This window comes from Natator depressus, chromosome 9 (genome assembly GCF_965152275.1).
Source record: "Natator depressus isolate rNatDep1 chromosome 9, rNatDep2.hap1, whole genome shotgun sequence".
NCBI classification, from domain to species: Eukaryota; Metazoa; Chordata; order Testudines; family Cheloniidae; genus Natator; species Natator depressus.
In genome coordinates, this window is record NC_134242.1 from 32,364,525 (window position 1) to 32,383,160 (window position 18,636).

General features: G+C 43.3%; 1 protein-coding gene and 1 long non-coding RNA gene across 3 annotated transcripts in view; one reads left to right on the forward strand and one right to left on the reverse strand.

Annotated features, from left to right (window-relative positions):
• Positions 1 to 4,810: 4,810 nt before the first annotated feature.
• Positions 4,811 to 17,999, reverse strand: RNF7 (ring finger protein 7). 2 transcript variants are annotated; one of them, XM_074963846.1, is made up of 3 exons: positions 17,760 to 17,999; positions 8,856 to 8,903; positions 4,811 to 5,364 (listed from the first exon to the last, which is right to left on the reverse strand). In XM_074963846.1, exons 1-3 carry the CDS (start codon positions 17,922 to 17,924, stop codon positions 5,308 to 5,310), a joined length of 270 nt encoding a protein of 89 aa, XP_074819947.1. In that variant the 5' UTR covers positions 17,925 to 17,999; the 3' UTR covers positions 4,811 to 5,307. The 2 variants fall into 2 exon arrangements, with proteins under 2 accessions (XP_074819947.1, XP_074819946.1); XM_074963845.1 differs by having other exon boundaries at positions 4,819 to 5,364; positions 17,747 to 17,996.
• LOC141993967 (uncharacterized) overlaps positions 17,666 to 18,636 on the forward strand; it is a 33,639-nt gene continuing 32,668 nt past the window's right edge. Inside the window, exon 1 of the long non-coding RNA XR_012640979.1 lies at positions 17,666 to 18,108. This is a non-coding gene — a long non-coding RNA (uncharacterized LOC141993967). The remainder of the gene's footprint in view (positions 18,109 to 18,636) is intronic.

Below are 18,636 nucleotides of genomic sequence, written 5' to 3' on the forward strand. Positions count from 1 at the left end.
AACTTCAACCAATTGGGCTGAAGTTTTCAATGCCAGGTGTCTGCCACAGGCTGAATTTATTTTTGGAAAATTTCAGCCCAAAGGATTCAGGGGATAACGGGCAGGAAAATCAGATGAGCCCAGGGAGATTGGGAGTAGGAGGCAGTGAGGATGGGGAATGCAGGTGGGTGGAGGGGTAGATGGGAGGCTAGAGTTTGGGCGACAGAAACATCAGATGAGGAGCCAGGAGAAGGAGAACAGACTGCATGGCAAGAAAACTGGGGAAAAGGAGCTGCAGGGGGAGTGGAATTGTGCAAGGAGACAAACTAGGCATGAGGAAGGGAGACTAGGACTTACTGAGCAAAGAGACTGGGATAGTGAACCAGAGAAGTAAAGACTGGGATTAGCCAGATGAGAATGGGACTGGGATGAGGAGCCAGGGGTGGAGAAAACAAGGGAATGGGACAAGAATAGGTTGGAGGGGATGGAATAGATGGGATCATGCCGGGCAGGGGAGGGAGGAGAATGTGCAGAAGAATTTGTGCCCACTACATCGCACTCTTCCAGGGAGTGGTATGGAACCCAAGATTGCAGAGTCTCACCATCCCTCTACTGTCAGTAAATACATATGAAAGCCACTGATAAAGTGCCCATCCCTCTCTAGTGCTGGTGCAGAGGATGACATTCTACTACTGATACTGTTTATACTGGTAGTTTACTTGGCAGAATCTGTGTGGTGGATCTAAAGGTTCCAACCCTGTTGATGAAATGTGTGTGTCAATATAATGTCACATGATGGCATTTCTGTTTTTTCAGGTTGCTTTTTTAAAAACCTAGGAAATTCCAGACACTAAAATTACATTGAAAACTTTATTAAGGTTGCAAAGTCAAGCAGTGAAAATGTATGAAATACCAGCGTTAAAGTTGTCTTAATTCAGCAGTCTGCATATGCATTATGAGTCTTCAATTACATGATCACATACTAATTTTTCCATAAGACCCCTGCCTGATTCAGTAGAGAGGATGGACTGCTCTGAAGGTGAACCAAGGATTTGTTGAGAAGGAGGCTGTTTATGTGTAGGAACCGCCCTTAATTTGTTGCGGAAGTTGGATGGTGTATAATGAATCAGGCAGAAGATTTCAGGGAGAGAAAGGATGGTTTCATGCTTTAGGTATTTGAATGTTGCCTTCTCGAACTGGATCCCTATTTCTGCCTCTGCCACAGAATTGCTATGTGAGGCTAGTCAAGTTGCTTAAACCAAAAACTTTTCACAGGTGATTGTTAATATTGTGTTCTTCATTTTCTGAGTATCCAACATAAGCACATGAGGATTGATTTGTAGAAGTGCTGAACAGTCACAGCCGCAACTGATGGTTATGGGAGCACAATACTCTGAAAAATCAGGTCACTGGTGTCTCCATTTGGGTACCCAAAATTAAAGATACTTTTGACCTGAATCTTCCTGCATGTAAAATATTAATAGGGAATTGGGAAAATAAATAAACACTCAGATACTATAGTGATGAGCACCAAAGAATTATTCATTTCCTCATGGGCTTTTCTATCTTCAAGAGCAGGGTTTGAATAGTGTATAATAAATAAGGCCTAGGGGCATACAATGAACAACGAGCAGAAAACCAAATTTTGAACAGTTGCTCATTAAGTCCTAACATCCATCTTGTGAACTGAATGAGGCAAGGGTCCTATGGGAAAAAATAGTATGTGATCATGTAATTAAAGAATATATCATAATACATATGCACAAGGTGGCCAAATTAATGTTACATAAGCACCATTAATTCTGGTAATTTCTAACTTTTGACTTCTTGACTTTGCAATCTTAATAATGTTCTGTTAATGTAGTTTTTTGGTGAGTAATTATATAAAGTAATCAAATCTTAAAGTTTATTTGTGGTTAAATTTGTAATTTTGCATCCTCAATACAAGCAGCCTTTTCTATGAGATAAGAGACAGTAAAAGACTGATGAAGTTATTTCATCAAGACAAACATTTAAACTGTCAATCTTCAAAAACACTATTACTAAACTGGAAATATTAAATCCATTTAAAATCTGAAAAGAAAAAATTGTTGGGTCTCCCCTAATAAAGGGTGTTTACTTTACTGAGTTATTATCCTGTAATACAAATGTTTTTTTCCCTTACTATATAAAATTTTCTACTCAAGTAAAGGAATACATTAACAAGACTTTACAGCCATAACATTAATGAGAACCCACTGGAAATTTCCTTACCTACACAGAGATGCCATTGTGTGGTATTGTTTGATCTGTTCATTTTCCTCTCCTCCCTCTTGTTGGCCACGGTCATTCTTTTTCTGCATGTTGCACAACTGCTGCTAGCTGAGGACCAGTTTTAATTAATGGGTAATCCTATTTCCTTTTACTCTTTTCTACAGATGCTCACTAGAATGGAAAAAGACCAGTTTTCCAGTGAAGAAATGTACAGAAAACTGTGTTCGAAAAGCTTTCCCAAACACAGGTATACAGCTAAGACAGCAGCAAAGACCCACTCCTCTGTCAAAAAGGAATAATTACAAAGTTACACCCTGACTTCAGGACAACAGGATTTGCCTTTCCACCAAGCCCCACAGTCACAAAAGCAAGACTGTTGCCACTTGTTCTAGTTAAGTTCACAGGTGCCTGACATGCTTAGTTATAAAGAAGAGAGACAAGGCCAGGAGAAATGTATTGACCCACTTCAGCTTGTGGCTCTAAAAGTGAAACCATCTAGTTCTGGGTGGTACTTGGTGGTTTTTGTGTTTAATGATTCAGTTGTTTTCCACTTTTTGAGAGAAGGCAAGTCTGGAAAAGAGGTTTGATTGGAGTGTGCTCTGCACAGCAAATCATTGCACAGCTCCATAAATCTCTGACATGAAACTTATCTTTGCAGTTTCTTTTGAAAAGATTAAAGCAATAATGTGGCGCCTTACAGGGTGGGCCATAATGAATGCAGGAGATTAAGATCACGTCTATGCTACAGGGACTCTAGAAGCAGATACCCAGTGCCGCAGTTATGCTAGCATCACCCAATAGTGTAGATGCAGCCTGCAGTGAGGGAAGGAGTTTTTCCCATTGCCGTAGGAACACCTTGTCCCCATCTTATGGCAGCTAGGTTGATAGAAGCATGCTTCTATCCACTTAGTTATCTCTGCCTTTGGGAGTTAGGTCAGCATAGGTAGGATGCCCAGGGATGTGGATTTTTCATACCCAACCACTGTAGTTACATCGATCTAAATTTTAAGAGTAGGCCAGGTCTAAACTTCTTCACTTTGGAAAGCCTCCTCTAAAGAAAGAGAACTCCTTAACTAGGACCTAATCACATGAGATACTGAGCACTCTCATTTCCTCCGGCCCTGCACTTTGCTGAATCTTGTCCTTAGCGGTTTGTAAATGGCTTTGAAAATGAAAAAACACTACAGGTGCTAAGAATTTATCATCAAGGATTGACTAGAAATTTGGGTGCGTATGGGGGGGCGGTAATGAAGGTGATTTTTGTTGAGAGGGGGAGAGTGGGCGTCTACATAGGCATTTAATGTGGGTTGTTTGTTGAGGGTGGGAGAGGTATTAGAATGGGGCTTAATAGCTGTGATACTTTTATTCAGTAAGGAGAGGTTGTGCACCTTCTCTCTCTGTGTTGTGGGAGGAGATTTAATGATTGTGAACCCTGCTCTCCCACCTGAGTTAATTTCTGTATGTTTGGCTCGTCGGGATAGATTGTAAAGTCTTCCAGGAAAGGAATGCATCTTAACTTTTGTAACGTGCTTTATAAATTGCCATGTACATTTATGGCCTGGTATACAAAGATATACAATGTTTGTTCTAGTAGATTTCAGCCAATCAAGATGTTCAACTTTCAGTGAGCTCATCTTTTCCCCAGTAGGTAGCATTAGCACACAGTGAAGTGAATGATCAAGACATATAGGCTTGCTAACAGATGGCAGCATGATGCAATCAGAAAGGCAGGCCACCATCTATATGAGGGCATTCAAATAGGCCAGAGTCAACTGATGTTATTTGACCAGTCAACTGATCAGCTTATCAAACCGAGTTTAGAATGATCTTAACAGAACACAGACTCTTCAAACTTGTCATATATTTAAAATTCACTCAAATCTTGTTCATAGGCCATATGTTTCCTGTAGGCATTAAAGGCAACTAAAAGAATTAAGGACAAGCAATTAAATATAAGTAAAAAACCCAAAAATTAAAACAGGGTTGTCCATACATAAAAATAACCTAATGAAATCCTCAAGCCTTCCCGTTACAAAAGGCAAAACAACAATTGTTATTACATGAAAATATAAGTCTACCAATCTGATGAAATAGACAAACGGATACAAAACATGTTCCCAAATGGACCTGCTTATACTGACAAGATGAAACAATGTGCTGCATTAGATTCTTAATACATTTAATTAGCATATGCTTTCTTTGTAACATCTATTTTGTCAATTATATATTTGAAACAATTTATAGACATGGTTCTCAATTTATTTAAGATACATCCATGAGTCAGCTAGTTCCTAACCAATATTTTCACTTCGCCAGCTAATTAATTTCAAATATGGTTATTAAAGTGGCCCAATACTGGATTAAAGACATTCCCCATTGTTTTTACTAGAAATTACAATAAAAATCCTAATATGGTAAAAGTTTAATACTGTATGTTGGAGAAACCACATACATATCATTATAAAATAAAAGGCTATTAATATTCAATGAACTGTAGAGTCAGATTTTTTAAGCCATCACAAAACCAAGCCTGTACTAAAACTTAAATAAGAGGTTTCTACCATACGGGGGACCGGGGGATGGGGTGGGGAGAAGGGGGAAAAAAACAACAGTAAAAATGAATGTTTCACACACTATTTATTTTAGTCAAAAAATCACGATCAGGCAAAATTATTTATGGTGGTTTGGTGGTAGATTGTAATTGTGTATTTTCGGCACCACAGCATTTCTAAGCAGTTGATACAATTCACACCAGAACATTGACAGACAGACTCACTCTAAGGTAGCGTGCCTATGTCCTTAGCTGTGGAAGGATGCTGAAATAAGATCAGACAGAATGGCACACCAACACATTAGAGCATGTTCAAGCACAACAAAACCATAGTATTCTTTTAACATAGATATAAATTGAATGAATCATGCCACAGTTAGAGTGTTCCTCCCTTTCATATGGATATATGGCATCAGACATATATTGCTTCAAACAAGTTCAACAGAAAAACTGCCAATGTTTTCATTTGCCTATTCTCTGGACCACCCAGTCCTGTTGACAGAGGGGACAGCGATTGTTCTGTTTCACCCACAGGGACATGCAGCAATTGTGGAAGGAATGATTACATTCTCCCCAGACAACTGAAAGAAAAGAAAAATACTTGATATGTTCCAGTTACACTGTTTAATATAGATGTACAAACTACATTCACAATTAAGAGGTCTAACAATCTAACTCAGATTTTTACAGCAAATAGAGGGTTATATGATATTTGAGGCAATAATACATTATAATGATTTATTGATTGAGACTAGATTAGTGTTACTGGTTTGAAAGTATTTTTCATAAATAGAATATTGTGTTCTACAGGGTTATGTCTCACACATTCATAGATATTTAGGTCAGAAGGGACCATTATGATCATCTAGTCTGACCTCCTGCACAACACAGGCCACAGAATTTCACCCACCACTCCTGCAAAAAACCTCACACCTATATCTGTGCTATTGTAGTCCTCAAATCGTAGTTTAAAGACTTCAAGGAGCAGAGAATCCTCCAGCAAGTGACCCGTGCCCCATGCTACAGAGGAAGGCGAAAAACCTCCAGGGCCTCTTCCAATCTGCCCTGGAAGAAAATTCCTTCCCGACCCCAAATATGGCGATCAGCTAAACCCTGAGCATATGGGCAAGATTCATCAGCCAGATACTACAGAAAATTCTTTCCTGGGTAACTCGGATCCCACCCCATCTAATATCCCATCACAGGCCATTGGGCCTATTTACCATGAATATTTAATTACCAAAACCATGTTATCCCATCATACCATCTCCTCCATAAACTTATCGAGTTTAATCTTAAAGCCAGATAGATCTTTTGCCCCCACTGCTTCCCTTGGAAGGCTATTCCAAAACTTCACTCCTCTGATGGTTAGAAACCTTTGTCTAATTTCTAGTCTAAATTTCCTGGTGGCCAGTTTATATCCATTTGTTCTTGTATCCACACTGGTACTGAGCTTAAATAATTCCTCTCCCTCTCCAGTATTTATCCCTCTGATATATTTATAGAGAGCAATCATATCTCCCCTCAACCTCCTTTTAGTTAGGCTAAACAAGCCAAGCTCCTTGAGTCTCCTTTCATAAGACAAGTTTTCCATTCCTCGGATCATCCTAGTAGCCCTTCTCTGTACCTGTTCCAGTTTGAATTCATCCTTCTTAAACATGGGATAACAGAACTGCACACAGTATTCCAGGTGAGGTCTCACCGGTGCCTTGTATAATGGTACTAAAACCTCCTTATCCCTACTGGAAATACCTCTCCTGATGCATCCCAAGACCGCATTAGCTTTTTTCACGGCCATATCACATTGGCAGCTAATAGTCATCCCATGATCAACCAATACTCCAAGGTCCTTTTCCTCCTCCGTTACTTCTAATTGATGTGTCCCTAGCTTATAACTAAAATTCTTGTTATTAATCCCTAAATGCATGACCTTACACTTCTCACTATTAAATTTCATCCTATTACTATTACTCCAGTTTACAAGGTCATCCAGATCCTCCTGTAGGATATCCCTGTCTTTCTCTAAATTGGCAATACCTCCCAGGTTTGTATCATCCGCAAACTTTATTAGCACACTCCCACTTTTTGTGCCAAGGTCAGTAATAAAAAGATTAAATAAGATTGGTCCCAAAACCGATCCTTGAAGAACTCCACTGGTAACCTCCCTCCAGCCTGACAGTTGACCTTTCAGTAGGGCCCGCTGTAGTCTCCCCTTTAACCAGTTCCTTATCCACCTTTCAATTTTCCTATTGATCCCCATCTTATCCAATTTAACTAATAATTCCCCATGTGGCACAGTATCAAACGCCTTACTAAAATCTAGGTAAATTAGATCCACTGCGTTTCCTTTGTCTAAAAAATCTGTTACTTTCTCAAAGAAGGAGATCAGGTTGGCTTGGCACGATCTACCTTTTGTAAAACCATGTTGTATTTTGTCCCATTTACCATTGACTTCAATGTCCTTAACTACCTTCTCCTTCAAAATTTTTTCCAAGACCTTGCATACTACAGATGTCAAACTAACAGGCCTATAATTACCCGGATCACTTTTTTTCCCTTTTTTAAAAATAGGAACTATGTTAGCAATTCTCCAATCATACGGTACAACTCCTGAGTTTACAGATTCATTAAAAATTCTTACTAATGGGCTTGAAATTTCATGTGCCAATTCCTTTAATATTCTTGGATGAAGATTATCTGGGCCCCCCGATTTAGTCCCATTAAGTTGTCTGAGTTTCACTTCTACCTCAAATATGGTAATGTCTACCTCCATATCCTCATTCCCATTTGTCATGCTACCATTATCCTTAAGATTCTCTTTAGTCTTATTGAAGACTGAGGCAAAGTATTTGTTTAGATATTGGGCCATGCCTAGATTATCCTTGACCTCCACTCCATCCTCAGTGTTTAGCGGTCCCACTTCTTCTTTCTTTGTTTTCTTCTTATTTATATGACTATAGAACCTTTTACTATTGGTTTTAATTCCCTTTGCAAGGTCCAACTCTACTTGACTTTTAGCCTGTCTCACTTTATCCCTACATGTTCTGACCTCAATAAGATAGCTTTCCTTGCTGATCCCTCCCTTCTTCCACTCCCTGTATGCTTTCTGCTTTTTCTTAATCACCTCTCTGAGATGCTTGCTCATCCAGCTTGGTCTACAACTCCTGCCTATGAATTTTTTCCCCTTTCTTGGGATGCAGGCTTCCGATAGCTTCTGAAGCTTTGATTTAAAATAATCCCAGGCCTCCTCTACCTTTAGATCTATAAATTCTTCAGTCCAATCCACTTCCCTAACTAATTTCCTTAATTTTTGAGAGTCAGCCCTTTTGAAATCAAAAACCCTAAATTAGCCACTAAAAGCATGTCTACCAATTTATTTCTAATTCAAGAGACATATACACATACTTTCATATTCTTACACAACTGTAGAATGCTTAGCACGGTGCTGTGCACTATATAAATACATAATACTATGAACACTACTGAGGGACGAGTGGAGGCTGTGAGTGGTTTTTACTGGTTCATTAGTTAGGTATAGTTAGTGTACCATTTCAGTGTTGATTTTTCATCATGTACCAAAGGTTTAAGGGCATATGAGCAAATTCTAATTAACATTTTATTTGAATTTTTAAAGTTCAAAGTTGTGATACATGATAAATAAAACACCATAGGATATTATTACATAAGCATATAAAATGGGCTCTCAGCTACATCAGAGATTGTTCAAAGGCTAGAATAATTTTATTCCACCCTTGCTTGTTTCAGTGAAGTTCTTCTGTTATATCTTCTAGCATCTATCTTAAAAGAAGATACAGTAGCTATTTCCTATCTAACTCAAAAGTCTACAGTAGTCTGTCCTGAATTATAGAACTAGTTCTTCCCACTCACATATATAAATGACTACAGATTTGTTCAGTCAAGTACTTTTCTGACAGTGTGTCTTTTTACATTAGTATTGCTGTACAGTTTATTTTTGCTCATTAATAAAATTAGTATTATCTTCAAACTTAAAAAAGCACCCCACTGAGAAAAACCCTTTGCTGAAAAACATGAGAATGAAATCACTACATACCAACACAATCTTCTTGTTTGTTTTCAGCTTGACATCTAAGACAGGCATCTAAAAGCAAACAAGAACAAAACTCAATTTGATGCTCAGAAGACAATTCTTAAAACTGGCTTTTCTAATGGAAATATAAACCCTGAAACATATTTATAAAGGTAAAAGCTCAAATTCTGCCATCTAGTTCAATTGTATTTATTAGATAAAAAGGAATATAAAATACAAGCACTATGCATACCAAAACAAAAATATACGTTTACAGACAGTAAAAAGAACTGGAAACTGTAAAACCCTCCATTTTGTTGTGACATTTTCACAAGCTCTGCTGCAAAAGAAATCTCCTTTTTGTATATGTGACCATTGGGAGACTTGTGCCAAATCCACTCAAGCATATTAAAAATTAAACAAGAGAACTGCAAGTATACATGCAACCTCCAACTTCAGCAATCTGTTTTTCAGACATCAGCATCTCCTTTTAAGGAAATCACTCACAATTCTATTGACAGGTTTCAGAGTAGCAGCCGTGTTAGTCTGTATTCGCAAAAAGAAAAGGAGTACTTGTGGCACCTTAGAGACTAACCAATTTATTTGAGCATAAGCTTTCGTGAGCTACAGCATCCAATGAAGTGAGCTGTAGCTCACAAAAGCTCATGCTCAAATAAATTGGTTAGTCTCTAAGGTACCACAAGTACTCCTTTTCTTTTCACAATTCTATTGTTTTTCAGCCTCCCATCAAACCCTGCCCCACACCACCTTTTTTTACACAGCAATTTTACTTGATGAGTACCTTAAACTTCACCAGAATATAAAAACACACACCCACACCTTATACTTTTAGATCATTTATTAGTCGTGTAATGTAAGTGAAGAGACCACACCATACTTTTAGATCATTTATTAGTTTTACTTACATTGCACAGAGACCAATGGGGACGTATAATACATATTTTTTAAATGGGTGTCTAATCTTGCATGGGACAGAAAGGAATAAGGATATGGGACTTCCAGTTGGAGTAGTACATCAGCTGCTGCTCCACACTATGTAAGCAAAAAGAAAAGGCGTACTTGTGGCACCTTAGACACTAACAAATTTATTTGAGCATAAGCTTTCGTGAGCTACAGCTCACTTCATCGGATGCTGTAGCTCACGAAAGCTTATGTTCAAATAAATTTGTTAGTCTCTAAGGTGCCACAAGTACTCCTTTTCTTTTGGCGAATACAGACTAACACGGCTGCTACTCTGAAAACTATGTAAGCACTTACTGCTGCTCCCACTTCAGATTCCTCACCGAGCCCTGGTCTACACTAGGAGTTGAGGTCGAATTTAGCAGCGTTAAGTCGATTTAACCCTGCACCTGTCCACACGACGAAGCCCTTTTTTTGACTTAAAGGGCTCTTAAAATCAATTTCCTTACTCCACCCCCGACAAGGGGATTAGCGCTGAAATTGGCTTGCTGGGTCAAATTTGGGGTACTGTGTATGCAATCAGATGGTATTGGCCTCCAGGAGCTATCTCAGAGTGCTCCATTGTGACCGCTCTGGACAGCACTCTCAACTCAGATGCACTGGCCAGGTAGACAGGAAAAGGCCCGCGAACTTTTGAATTTCAATTTCCTATTTGGCCAGTGTGGCAAGCTGCAGGTGACCATGCAGAGCTCATCAGAGGAGGTGACCATGCAGCAGTCCCAGAATAGCAAAAGAGCTCCAGCATGGACCGAACGGGAGGTACGGGATCTGATCGCTGTATGGGGAGAGGAATCCGTGCTATCAGAACTCCGTTCCAGTTTTTGAAATGCCAAAACATTTGTCAAAATCTCCCAGGGCATGAAGGACAGAAGCCATAACAGGGACCCGAAGCAGTGCCGCGTGAAACTTAAGGAGCTGAGGCAAGCCTACCAGAAAACCAGAGAGGCGAACGGCCGCTCCGGGTCAGAGCCCCAAACATGCCGCTTCTATGATGAGCTGTATGCCGTTTTAGGGGGTTCAGCCACCACTACCCCAGCCATGTTGTTTGACTCCTTCAATGGAGATGGAGGCAACACGGAAGCAGGTTTTGGGGACGAGGAAAATGATGATGATGAGGTTGTAGATAGCTCACAGCAAGCAAGTGGAGAAACCATTTTTCCCGACAGCCAGGAACTGTTTCTCACCCTGGACCTGGAGCCAGTACCCCCCGAACCCACCCAAGGCTGCCTCCCGGACCCGCCAGGTGGAGAAGGGACCTCTGGTGAGTGTACCTTTCAAAATACTATACATGGTTTAAAAGCAAGCATGTTTAATGATTAATTTGCCCTGGCATTCATGGCTCTCCTGGATATACTCTCAAAGCCTTTGCAAAAGGTTTCTGGGGAGGGCAGCCTTATTCCATCCACCATGGTAGGACACTTTACCACTCCAGGCCAGTAGCATGTAGTCGGGAATCATTGTAGAACAAAGCACTGCAGTGTATGTTTGCTGGCATTCAAACAACATCCGTTCTTTATCTCTCTGTGTTATCCTCAGGAGAGTGATATCATTCATGGTCACCTGGTTGAAATAGGGTGCTTTTCTTAAGGGGACACTCAGAGGTGCCCGTTCCTGCTGGGCTGTTTGCCTGTGGCTGAACAAAAATGTTCCCCGCTGTTAGCAACAGGGAGGGGCTAGCCACGTGCTGGGGGGAGGCAAAATGCGACCTTGTAACGAAAGCACATGTGCTATGTATGTAATGTTAACAGCAAGGTTTACCGTGAAAGAGTGTACCCATTGTTCTATAAAATGTGTCTTTTTAAATACCACTGTCCCTTTTTTTCTCTCCACCAGCTGCATGTCTTTCAAGGATCACAGGATCTTTTCCTTCCCAGAAGCTAGTGAAGATTAGAAGGCGAAAAAAACGCACTCGTGATGAAATGTTCTCTGAGCTCATGCTGTCCTCCCACAATGACAGAGCAAAGACGAATGCATGAGGTAGACAATGTCAGAGTGCAGGAAAGCACAAAATGACCGGGAGGAGAGGTGGCGGGCTGAAGAGAGTAAGTGACGGGCTGAAGAGAGGACTGAAGCTGAAAGGTGGCAGCAGCGTGATGAGAGGAGGCAGGATTCAATGCTGAGGCTGCTGGAGGATCAAACCAATATGCTCCAGCGTATGGTTGAGCTGCGGGAAAGGCAGCAGGAGCACAGACCTCCGCTACAGCCCCTGTGTAACCAACCGTCCTCCTCCCCAAGTTCTATAGCCTCCTCACCCAGATGCCCAAGAACGTGGTGGGGGGGCCCCTCCGGCCACCCAGCCACTCCACCCCAGAGGATTGCCCCAGCAACAGAAGGCTGGCATTCAATAAGTTTTAAACTTTTAAAGTGCTGTGTGGCCTTGTCCTTCCCTCCTCCACCACCCCTCCTGGTGCTTCTCTCTTCCACCACCCTTCTTGGGCTACCTTGGCAGTTATCCCCCTATTGCGTGATGAATGAATAAAGAATGCATGAATGTGAAGCAACAATGACTTTATTGCCTCTGCAATTGGTGATCGAAGGGAGGTGGGGAGGGTGGTTAGCTTACAGGGAACTAGAGTGAAGCAAGGGGTGGGGGTTTCATCAAGGAGAAACAAACAGAACTTTCACACCGTAGCCTGGCCAGTCATGAAACTCGTTTTCAAAGCTTCTCTGATGCGCACCGCGCCCTCCTGTGCTCTTCTTACCGCCCTGGTGTCTGGCTGTGCGTAACCAGCAGCCAGACGATTTGCCTCAACCTCCCACCCCGCCATAAACGTCTCCCCCTTACTCTCACAGATATTGTGGAGCGCACAGCAAGCAGTAATAACACTGGGAATATTGGTTTTGCTGAGGTCTAACCGAGTCAGTAAACTGCGCCAGCATGCTTTTAAACGTCCAAATGCACATTCTACCACCATTCTGCACTTGCTCAGCCTGTAGTTGAACAGCTCCTGACTACTGTCCAGGCTGCCTGTGTATGGCTCCATGAGCCATGGCATTAAGGGGTAGGCTGGGTCCCCAAGGATAACTATAGGCATTTCAACATCCCCAAAGGTTATTTTCTGGTCTGGGAATAAAGTCCCTTCCTGCAGCTTTTGAAACAGACCAGAGTTCCTGAAGATGCGAGTGTCATGTACCTTTCCCGGCCATCCCACGTTGATGTTGGTGAAACGTCCCTTGTGATCCACCAGTGCTTGCAGCACTATTGAAAAGTACCCCTTGCGGTTTATGTACTCGCTAGCTTGGTGCTCCGGTGCCAAGATAGGGATATGGATTCCATCTATGGCCCCACCACAGTTAGGGAATCCCATTGCAGCAAAGCCATCCACTATGACCTGCACATTTCCCAGGGTCACTACCCTTGATTTCAGCAGATCTTTGATTGCATTGGCTACTTGCATCATAGCAGCCCGCACAGTAGATTTGTCCACTCCAAACTGATTCCTGACTGACCGGTAGCTGTCTGGCGTTTCAAGCTTCCACAGGGCTATTGCCATTCGCTTTTCAACTGTGAGGGCTGCTCTCATCTTGGTATTCTTGCGCCTCAGGGCAGGGGAAAGCAAGTCACAAAGTTGCATGAAAGTGCCCTTACGCATGCGAAAGTTTCACAGCCACTGGGAATCATCCCAGACCTGCAACACTATGCGGTCCCACCAGTCTGTGCTTGTTTCCCGAGCCCAGAATCAGCGTTCCACCGCATGAACCTGCCCCATTAGCACCATGATGACCATATTGCCAGGGCCCATGCTTTGAGAGAAGTCTGTGTCCATGTCCTCATCACTCACGTCACCGTGCTGACGTCGCCTACTCGCCCGGTATCGCTTTGCCAGGTTCTGGTTCTGCATATACTGCTGGATAATGCATGTGGCGTTTAATGTGCTCCTAATTGCCCAAGTGATCTGAGCGGGCTCCATGCTTGCCGTGGTATGGCGTCTGCACAGAAAAATGGGCGGAATGATTGTCTGCTGTTGCCCTGACGGAGGGAGGGGCAACTGACGACATGGCTTACAGGGTTGGCTTACAGGGAATTAAAATCAACAAAGGGGGTGGCTTTGCGAGAAACTGAATGGCCCCCTCAAGGATAGAACTCAAAACTGGGTTTAGCAGGCCGTTGATTTCACAGAGGGAGGGAGGGAGGAGAAAATGAATACAAAACAAATCTGGTCTATTTCTTGTTTTGAACCACTTCATCTATCTTTATACATCGTGCTGGCAGCAGACTGTGCAGTACGACTGCTAGCCATCGTCAACACCTGGGTGCTCAGCAGAAGATGGTGCAGTATGACTACTGGCCATCATCTTCTGCTAGCTGCAGATTAAAAGACAGTGCAGGACTGAATCGCCACGAGACGAAACAAGGGAAATGACCTGGCTGAGTCACTCCCATGTTTGCCCAGGCGCCCGGTTAAAAAAGCACCCAGGACTACATCGATGATGGCTACCAGTCATACTGCACTGTCTGCTGCCAAAAGGCAATAAACTACTGCTGTGTAGCAATGAAGTACCGCGTCTGCCAGCACCCAGGAGACATATGGTGACTGTTAGCTGAGCGGGCTCCATGCTTGCCGTGGTATGGCGTCTGCACAGGTAACTCAAGAACAAAGGCGCAAAACGATTATCTGCCCTTGCTTTCACGGAGGGAGGGAGGGAACGGGGGCCTGACGATATGTACCCAGAACCACCCACGACAATGTTTAAGCCCCATCAGGCACTGGGATTTCTACCCAGAATTCAAATGGGCAGCAGAGACTGTGGGAACTGTGGGATAGCCACCCACAGTGCAATGCTCCGGAAGTCGACGGTTGCCTCAGTACTGTGGACACACTCTGCTGACTACATGCACTTAGAGCATTGGTGTGGGGACACACACAATCAACTATATAAAAACGCTTTCTACAAAACCGACTTCTATAAATTCGACCTAATTTCGTACTGTAGACATACCCCTAGTCAGTCATCAAACAGCAAAGAGAAATGGGAGTGCTGAGGCAGCATTGTTTCCCCAAATAAGACAGAGGAGAGCAGCTCTTCCTTTAGTAGACAATCACGGGTTTCACTCATTATTTATTATTTGTATTGCAGTAGCACCTAGAGACCCAAACATAGTTGTTCTAGGGGTTATACAAACAATAATAAGTGGTTCCCTGTCCAGAAGAGCTTCCTGTCTAAGACAGGAAATACAACACAAAGGCAGGGTAAGCACACAGTAACAGGTGAGATGACTGTAATCATCACAATCATCAGTGGCCACTATCAAATTTTTTGAAGGCGTCATAGTAGAGGAGTGTTTTATGCTCTTTTCATGCATAAGGAACAGCATGGGAGAAGGTTCTTGTTGGAAAATTTGACAAATGGGCAATGAAGTCTTGGCATATTTGGCAGGACAGAACCAGGAGTCGAAATCTCAATGGTGTATAAGAAATAACAGGTAGGGCACCATTCCAACACTTTAATCCCTGTTGCGAACATCTGGGTCTTCAGTCAATCACTTTCAGAAATATCAAATTCACTCAAAATCCTATAACTTTTTAAAAACTAAAATACAAAGGCAGAGTTCCATATTTAGCTCCACAGAAAACATTTTGATTTCTTTTAAACTAAGTCTTTTTTCCCTTTAATTCTGTGATTTGACACAATTGGCATGAGTAGAGATATCAACTCAGATCTATTCTCCACAGTGCTTTTGTGCTATTTCGACTTCCTCATAAGTCAGGTTCAGTAAAATCCATAACTGGATATTACTAAAAACTGTATTTTTAAGAAAATGTTATTCTATTGCACCTGGGGCTAATTTCTTAGTCCTGATGTGAGCTTTGTCTACCAGCCCAACTAAGACCACATGTGAACTGTCTTCTACCCATGCTAAAACTTTTTGTATAAAGTCAAGCTAAATAAGATATTTTTCACTACTTCATTCTGGGCCAAAGTAGTTCTTCCTCTAGCATGTTCATAAATTCTCCCAGCTCAAAAGACTGTTCTAGAGACAGACAAAAATACATGAGAAATGTCTGGGCTAGTTATGTTCGATATTGCCATGATGGGCACTCAGATTGGATTCTCAATCTTTCGCTCCCCAGAACAACAGTGGAAGAATGATTTTGGGCAAGTCACTTAACCTCAGTTTTCCCATAAAAGAGGTTTCTTATCAATTTTTGTAAAACAGTTTGAAATTCATGGATGAAAAGCCCTATATAAAAGTGTTAAGTCTCTTATTTTCTGGAGATTCCGTCTCTACAACACAAAAGATAGTTCAATTTCCCTATTCATTCAGGCCTTAGCCATTTTACTGAAATTGCCAATGTCTGCCAACTGCAGTGGTTTTTGTAATGTGACTAGCAACCTAATGGAAATTGGACAGAAACCATATTTGCATCATGCAGAACACTGACTAGACATAAGATGGTAACTTGGACTACTCCTTATCCAAGCTGCATTTGTACAGTGACCTAGAGATGAAAAGGCTCCGTGTCTCCAATTATTAACTCCCTGAGCTATCCAGTCTCAAACAGCAATAAAAATTCACACTTTTTGATGTATTTAGGTCATCATAATTATATGTAATTGCTATGCTGTCAATGTCTTAATTTGTAAAATTTAAGCTACTTTTAAATATTGTTTTCAGCCAAAGTACAGCTGCAGCAATATTACTGGGAAGTAGATACTCAAGTAACACCTGACAAGTGGGTATAAGAGCCTTTTTTTGGATAAGTGTTAATATTTGTAATCAGTTGGGGAGATTTGTACAAATATAATGATAATAATTTTTAGCTAATGCAATAATGTGACCTTACATTTACATCTTTTATCCAAGAGTGGTTTGCAAGATATAATTAACAGATAACACAAAGAATACCGGTTTCAGAGTAGCAGCCGTGTTAGTCTGCTAACTAACACGAGCACTAACAAATTTATTTGAGCATAAGCCACTGAATGCATCCGATGAAGTGAGCTGTAGCTCACGAAAGCTTACGCTCAAATAAATTTGTTAGTCTCTAAGGTGCCACAAGTACTCCTTTTCTTTTTACAAAGAAAACACTAGATATCACCCTCAAGGAGCAACCATTTCCTGGTGAAATGTAGCAAGAGAAGAGCAGACTACAGACAAGGCTTCAGCATGTTGAAATAGTTGCACAGAGAGGAAGGACTCCAGTAAGTGATCCAATTTAAGCCATGAAACTTCTGTTTGGCTAGTTAAGGAGGATCACCTATTAGGAACAACCACCACATTTATGGCACCAGAAGCCATGGTCAGTCACCACATGGTAGGCTACAGAGGCTGGTTTATTCTGTGTCCCCTCACTACATGAGAACTGCTGGGCTAGGTCAACCAACTAGAGTTTATTTCAAGGAAATAAAGAAGAACTGTATGAATATTACACGGTAAAGCTGATTGCTTAGGTGATGCCTCTGGTTATTTATTTCTCGTACAAACACACACAGAGCTACCACTGGTACCATCATCCACTGGTACCAGCACAGGATCTTTTGTGCAATTACTTTTAGGATGTGGGACAAACACAGGCATGGCATTAGGAACTACATAAATGGCCTTGGTATCATCCCAGCAAACAGGTCCGTGTGGGAAAGAAGGAACCCAGTATGTTCAAGCTCCAACAGAAACCCCGGGCTTTCCTGGGGAGGGAGGCAGTGAGGGGATTCAGACCCCCATGATGTGGGGCTCTGGCCGTGGGAAGGGGGCAGTGAGGAGATACAGGGCCCCCCAGGCTGCAGGGCTCTCCCCGCGGGGGCGGGGGAGAGTGAGGAGATAGAGGCCCCTCCCCCCCAGGATGTGGGACTCTCCCCGCGGGGGGGCAGTAAGCAGATACAGGTCCCTCCCCCAGGATGTGGGGCTCTGGCCGCGGTGGGGGAGGGGCAGTGAGGAGGTACAGGGGCTCCGCCCAGGGCGGAGAGAAGGCCGTGGCCCACCGGCGCCTTACCCATGACCTGTACCCGGCAGATGGCGCAGGTGTCGCACTCCACGTCCCAGCTCCACATGGCCACCGCGTTCCACTTCTTCAGCGAGAACATCTTGTCGGCAGCGCCCGCCTTGGCACCCGAGGAGCCCGGGTGAGAGTGGGGGGCGCCCGGCTCGTCTCCGTCCTCCACGTCGGCCATGGCGAAGGGCGGAGACGCTGCGGCGGAGGAATCGCTCTGGCTTCTCGGAGCCGGGAGTGCGGGGCTGCAGCGCCACCCAGCGTCGAGAGCTGCGCCACCCGCCCGGCCCGGCCAGGCTAGCTGGGCGGGGGCAAAGGGGAGGCCCGGGGAACGGACCCGAAGCCCCACCGCTTCGGGAGCAGAGGTGGGGAGCCAGCAGCAGGCTCTAGTCTGCGGAGAGCTCAGGGCCCCTCTCGGCCACCCCCTCAGCATCCCGGCCCCGCCATGGAAGCAGGGCTCCTGCTGGCGGCTGCCTGTAGCGTGCGCTGATGCTGTAGGAAGGGCGAAGGGGCCCCGTCACTTCTAGGCTCCTCTCGGACCGACTGCAGGGGAGCCCGGACTCCCCGGAACATCGCCGCCGCGGGGAGCCCGGTCGCGGGGAGGGTTGTTTTTAACGGTCTTGGGCAGGCGGCTGGGGTTTGTCTGGGGATTTATACTGCGCCCATCGCCGTGCTGTCCAGGCACTAGCGCTTGTCATTTCAGGCAGTGGTTAAAGTAGCTTGACACAGGAGGGGAATCTCTCCCCATATTAGCCAAGGGCGAGCTGGGGGAGAGGAAAGTGAGTTGGGCTCCTTGCCACCCTTGAAAGCCGCTTAGAAACGGGGGGAAGGTCTTATTCCCACATAAAGAGGGTAAGGTCATCCTCAAGCACAGATGTTTGCACTGGTTCTAG